The sequence below is a fragment of the Panthera uncia genome (genome assembly GCF_023721935.1).
Source record: "Panthera uncia isolate 11264 chromosome B2 unlocalized genomic scaffold, Puncia_PCG_1.0 HiC_scaffold_24, whole genome shotgun sequence".
Lineage (NCBI taxonomy): Eukaryota > Metazoa > Chordata > Mammalia > Carnivora > Felidae > Panthera > Panthera uncia.
The window spans coordinates 107,066,101-107,072,877 of NW_026057580.1; the positions used below are offsets into that span (position 1 = coordinate 107,066,101).

The 6,777-nt window shown below is 42.4% G+C and overlaps 1 protein-coding gene across 4 annotated transcripts in view; it reads right to left on the minus strand.

Annotated features, from left to right (window-relative positions):
* Nucleotides 1–6,777, minus strand: part of CNKSR3 (CNKSR family member 3) — an 84,965-nt gene that overhangs the window by 23,112 nt on the left and 55,076 nt on the right. For all 4 annotated transcript variants that reach the window (XM_049653127.1, XM_049653125.1, XM_049653129.1 and 1 more), the window contains exons 3-4: nucleotides 1,859–2,061; nucleotides 1,277–1,364 (exon numbers count right to left, since the gene is read on the minus strand). In XM_049653127.1, the coding sequence (XP_049509084.1) occupies nucleotides 1,277–1,364; nucleotides 1,859–2,061 (291 nt within the window). The remainder of the gene's footprint in view (nucleotides 1–1,276; nucleotides 1,365–1,858; nucleotides 2,062–6,777) is intronic.

Genomic DNA, 6,777 nt, shown 5'->3' on the forward strand with positions numbered 1-6,777 from the left:
GGGGGGGTCACCATTTGTTTTTATATTCCACTTTTTTTCCTTCTTTTCTCGTTCAACAATAACTTGTAGAAATCTTACCAAATCATCTGGTGAAGTAAATATTAGGATTCCCATGTTACAGACAAAAAAAAAAAAAAAATGAGGCTCTTAAGTTTTAAGTGACTTGTCTGAGGCCCCAGGGCTAAGCAGTGGTGGAGGCAGGATTTGAACCTGTGGTGGTCTCTCTGAAGCATATACTCAACGAGCACCAAAGGGAAAACAAAAACAATACCTCAAGTGTCCCTTAAGTTTGGGTTAAATTTCTCCTGATACATGAAAGATTTGCATCGGCTTCTTTGTCAAAAGCATTATCTCATTTGTTTAAAAACGCATTTAAAAAAATTTTAAAAACCACTTATCATGTGCCAGGTGAGCTGAGGCCCACAGAAGCAGGGGCAAGTGTGGTGAGACTGCTCGGTGGACAGGACACCCTGCTCCTGATGTGAACAGATCAGGATCTGTAACTCCCACCAAGAGATGTTTTTTCTATCATCAGTTCCCAACAGTCAACAATGACTACCAAGGGGCTGGGGTGGCTCAGCCGGTTAAGCGTCTGACACGTAGTTTCGGCTCAGGTCGTGATCTCAGGGTTCATGAGTTCGAGCTCGATGCAGGGCTCTGTGCTGACAGTGTGGAGCCTGCATGGGATTCTCTCTCTCCCTCTCTCTCTATGCCTCCCCTGCTCATACTCTCTCTCTCTCTCAAAATAAATAAGTAAACTTAAAAAAAAAAAAAAAAATGACTACCAGGAAAACACCCCGAGATGACGTAATAGGCCCATTCCATCAGGACAAGCACAGAGTCATGCTGGTCAGATTCCTCAAATGTCACCGTTGCAACAGAGGGTCCCTCCAGCCACATATCCATAACTGTATCCACCTCATCCTTCCAGGGCCCTTCCCTCAGCATTTCTTATCTTCACGTGACTTAGCTGCTCTGGAGTTTCTATGAAAAAAATTAAGTGCTCTAACAGTTTAGAGAAAGTATGGGCCTATTAGCTCAACTATTTTAAAACAGAAAAAGGTAATCTTTGACGTAAAAGCCACTGCTCATTGTTCAGAAACCATCGGCACCAATGCATCTAATGGAAAGCCCTTCATCTCTCCCCAGGTCGGATGGGAGAAAATTGCAAGAAACAGAAAGAGCGAAAAAGGCACTTCATGCCTGCATGTGCCTCTGAAGAAGAGGACAAGGGTAAAGGGAGGAAACAATGTTAAAAAAGCAACGACATACTGACCTTCTGGACTGTAGTGGTCAGGTCTAAGCAGAGCTGAATGATCTTGTTCTTCGTTACCGAGAAATCGGTGATCCCTGTAAATGGAGCCCTGGAAAGCAACAAGCATTCTTTTAAAAAGGGGGGTGGGGACACTGGGATCCCACGTTGCAGGCTGACAAGCAGAGCTGGTTTAAAGGACTCGTTATGCAATGGTTTCCTCTCCCGTTAACACACAAAACAGGAATCTGAACAGAAGAGCCGCAGGAGTGCTAGATAAAAACACATTAGAAAATGAGCCAAGAGAATTCACGTCCCTTCAGAAGTCAACTAACGGCCTTCAGACCGACGAAATAATCATGAGCGTTTAACGGCAGCGAAAACACCTTTGGCACGGGGGTTCCACTCTTCCCCAAGTGGACCTTAATTTGGTCCTGCCACTCGTCTGCTCAGTAGCTTCCAAAGGGACCCTAAAATCCCGCCATGATCCAGAAGTCCTGGAGAGGCCCAGTGGAAGGGACATGAAGAGGCTCATTTTCCTAAGACAGGCGTGTGTGCAGCTTGGGGCCTCCTCTGATGGGACAGTGGAGTACACACGTAACCTACCGGTCCAGCCAAGCTAACAAGGCCTTAGCAGCACCGATTAGCTCCACCACAGAGGTCAGGAGTTCGTTGGGGGGCTTGTGGGAAGTGTCCCCATCGTAAGCCGGACTTTTCCGCCGGCTACTTATGTAATTCTGTAAGTTGTGCGAAGATGCTCGCAGTTTCAGAACCAAGTTCTTCATATTATCGGTTTCAAGGCCGTAATTCTGTGGAAAATAAAATCAAAGGGAAGAATTCAAAACAATCAGCAATGTCCAATCTCTATTAGGAACTCAAAAGCCCACTGAGCAACTTGAATAACTCCTACAATAGCCACAAAATCCTCCTTATCTACCCACAGTGCGGACCTCACCCACTCGCAGGCACACTGGCCTCCTCTCTGTTCCTCCTTCAGCTTCCTCCCACCTCAGGGACTTGTCTCTCACCAGCTTCCCTTGTCAAAATGCTCCTCCCACAAATCTTTGCAAGAATAGCTCTTGCTTATATTTACATACTAGCCCAAATGTTCCCTCCTCTTGGAGGCTTCCTTGACCACGTAGAGCAGTTCTCAGCCTGAGCCCTACTGACATTTAAAGCCCAGGAGTCTCTGTTCTGGTTGGGGTGAGAGGGAGAGGGAGGATTCTGGTACATGGCAAGAGGCTCGGTGGCACCGCTGGCCTCTCTCGACTCATTAGCCGTCAGCAGCACACTCCCCCTGGCTGTGACGACCGAACACGTCTCCAGACCTTGCCAAACGCCCCCTCAGGTCACTCTCTAGCACATCACCTATCTGCCACCTCTCTGAACCACCATGGTTGGCAGGAACCATCTTCCTCCATGGGGCACAAACTGTGAGACAGGGCGAGTTCTGCGTATGGTTCACCCGTATCTGCAGCACAGCAGACAATTTCCATCAGGTGAGATGCACTTGCCCAGAAACAGAGCAGCGCTGACTAAATGTCAGTTCCCCGGAAATGTAATTTCTGTCCCTTGAGTTCCTAACCTGTGTTCTTTCTGGACGATGTTCATCTTACTCAGGTGCTTTGAAGAAAATGAATTTCACGTGACAGGTAAAGAACAAATCCCAGAGGATGACACATAAATCTGAGATGACTCTGGGGAGGGGACGGATGAACTTCTGTATTGAACTGCACGTCCATGTCCCAAGTTGGTGTTTCGTTATTTTCACAAAAAAATAAAGATATTTCTGGGGCGTACTACACAGTTTCAATAGCATCCCAAAACAAGACCGTGGTACCATTTAAAAGCCGGGAATGATACGACCAACGTTACTGAACACTTACTCTACACCAGGGATTGAACTAAGGGCTCAACAAGTATTATCTCCGGTAAATAACACGTGAAGGTGGAAATGATAGTATCTCCATTTTACAGGTGAGGGAATAGAAGCACGGAGTCATCGAATGTATTAATCTGTGGAGAGGTGGGATTCCAATCAAGGTAGTCAACAGGGAGGGCACAAGGTTTGGATCACCATGGGGCATGTTTCCATTTCACCCTCCCTGCCCAAGGCAGGGCAGAAGGAGAAGACAGAAAATAGGCTGGGTAAAGACGAGCAAAAGAAAAGCAGCCAGCGGCCCTGGATTCTACACAAACTAACAACATGCTTACCTCCCCCCAAATTCTATCCTGACCTGCTCCACCCCTGATGTTCAAAGAAATGTTTGCATGGTAATGAAAGTCCCAAGTAATTTCTGGTGACAATGACTCTAAGACACCGTAGTGGGGTTTTCACTGCAGTTAATTTGTTCATGAAGCTTAAATTTATGTTGCTTCCTCTAGTACAATAAAAAGTGCTTTTTAAAAAAATTTAGATAGGAATTTTGAAAAGAGTGGAATACAACAAAAAAGTAGGCTAAGAAAATAAAAATCCTTCCCAGATCCACGAACTGGAAGCTGTCTTTTGTAAACCTTAAAATTTTCATAATAAATTCATAATTTTATGAAATAAAATTTCAAAATAAAAGTGTTTTGTATTAAACGGCAATGTTCTATTTAACTCTTACATTCTTCATTTTTTTCTGTCATTTTCTACAGGCTAAAATATGACACTATCCTTCAACACAGAAGACAAAACTACAAAGATGGATTTTCATCATGCTTTTTCAATTCAGAGAATCAAAGACTCACAAGTGAATGGATAAAGAGCCACATGACAAGCTTGTTTTGAAGCACTTGTGACTGATTAAAGGGAACTATCCCCTCATTCAGTCAATTACTCAGCCTGCCAACTTCTATCAAGAGTTCTGAACTAAAGCAAGAGAGTCAGCTTTCTATAATCGACGTCACCAAAAATTAGTGGAACTCTTATTACCGTACACAACATTTACTTCTTGAATTCAAAGCGGACTAAACGCATTTTAGTGTTGCAAGAAGTTTTAAACCTCAATCTCCTACAAACCTACCCCTTTTAATATTAAAACAAAGGGGAAGTGTCGCTTCTTGTTAACTGGTTCTTTTCATTTCCACTCAAGGTGCTCTGATTCTGTTTTCCCACCCAAAACAAATCATAGGACTAGAAGGATAGATAGATAGATAGATGCAGCTATAATGGAGTACAATTTTAACAAGATAGAGGGAAGAAGCAAAGAAGGAGGAAAATACCTTCCCTTTCCACTCCATTCCACAATAAGAAGAGAACAAGAAACTGATTACATTAACTCAAGAGAGCCTCTAATGTAGAAAAATAATCAGGGAAGTATTATTGACTTAAGTGACCCACAACAAAAGACAGAAAATGAATACTTTCTCAGCCCAGATTTGATTATCTCCACTAATCTTTTCCCTAAAACTTACCTCCTTCAGAAACTGCATTAAAAGTATCAACAAGACACACACCGAGTAAGAAATGAAAGGAGTCTCTGAAATTCTATATACCTAGAGAAACCCTTCCACTGAGATCTCACTTCATTAGAGGTTAGCCATCAGGGATTACTTCCTGGTCTGGTTGGAGAAATCACACAGCAGACAGGAGAACAGGAAACAGGCAGATTCTTACTCTTCCGGTGCCTGAATTATACACACTCTAGCTAAAGATGAATCTTCTATTTCTCTTCTACCTCCTTTTCCCATTCCTCCTGACCCTGTTCATGATCTAACATATGTGTTTGAGGAGGGCCAGAGAACACTGTCTAAACCATCTCACTGACTTGGGTCAATTATTAGGTCACAACTTAAGACATATATTCCGCAGTTTCCCTAAAGGCATTTTAATATAACCTCATGAGCAGGATCAAGTTAAATACAAACTGACAGCAAAGATCACTATTCCTGCATGATTTCTCCCCAAAAAGAAGGATAACATTTTTTAATGACTTGCCATAGATGGGTAAATTATGGACAATGAATAATCTCAGGGGTATACAAGTGCGCAGAAGCACCCTGGACAAGTAAACACATTACAAGTATTTCATTTAATCACACACTTGGGTGGCATCAGTTAACGTGTGTGCTGATCCCAACTTTGTTCACTTTCTTAACCTACACCACCAACCTTAAAAATCTATCTGCGCCTGCCTTGGTCTTGACAGGTTGATTTGCCCAAGAAAATAGGTTACAATTATAGTTTATAGTTTATTACTCTCAGTCACACTCTCCGGACCAGTGCTAGTCAAACAGAACTTGCTGCGGTGATGAAAATGTTCTCCATCTGCACTGTCTAAATATGGCAGCTGCTAGCCACCACTAGCTATGAGCTCTTGAAATGTAGCTTAGGGCGACCGAGGAGGTAATTTTTTTTTTTCATTTTAATTTATTTTAATGTAAATAGTTGCATGTAGCCAATAGCTATCCTACTAGAAAGAGCAGCTCCAGAGTCTGCCCCTGACAGGTAGAGAAAAATCGGGCTCGGACTCTGAATTCAATCCCGAGAGTGATCTTGGTTCTACCTCACGATACCAGTCACTTGTAAAAGACAGTGGCGTTCCCTCCCTTGCTCTCTATCCATGACCACCTATCTGTGGGCCATCTGCTCACCAGTTCTGGAATCTTTACCAACAGCTGTTGGCTAGTTTTAGGTTTTGATCCATTCTATCTGCCCTGTTCCTTCCAGAATTTTCCAGTGGTTTTGTTTTTTCCTCCCCCTTTCTTCTAAATTCTATTCATTTCCTGTCTATCACAAAACCAACATTCACTAAACTCAGTTTACATGACAACCTCTTTTATACAACCTCAGGGCCAACTGCAAATATACATTAACTGCCCAAGGGAGGAGTTGTTCAAGGCAAAAAATTATGACCAATTTATATATACAAAGATCTATACAGTATAAATGGATTAAATAGATAGTATAATTAATATATGCATTACAATAAGAACATTTAAAGGGGAAATTACAGCAAGATGAAAAGCTATTTTAATAAAGCTCTCTAAAACCCTCCCCAAACCGGAAAAGGCACCCTCATTTGAGAACTCTCCTATCACCCTCCTGTCAAATGCATTCACCAGCACTCTGCTGCAGAAGGCATGTCCAGAATGAGTCTGAGGTCAAACTTTGTCTACAAAGGAAATTAGAAGGAAATTGTAGGAGATAAAATGCAGCTTTAGGTTCTGGCATTTGTCCAGCTTTGTTCATTTTATCCAATATTTTAAGAGGTAGGGAAGGGGCAAAAGCAAAGAGAGGCAGCTGTTAGGTTTATTATCCGGCTTGCTGTGCACCGTGTGCCTCTAACAGACCCTTCCTCCTTACCTCTCCTATTGTGGACTGCAAAGTAATTTGCCTGTCCTCAAACCCCTTCCTTCAAGTTGAAAGAGACAAATCCATTTAGCAGAAAAGATGGAAAAGTGATCTTCCCAGAAAGCGTAACAAAAGTAAACTCAAACAAGCTGCCCTGTATTAAAAAAAAAAAAAAAAAAAAAAAAAAAAAAAAAAAACCAACGTAAAAAAAAAAAAACACTATAAAAAGTCGTTTGGGGCACGAAAA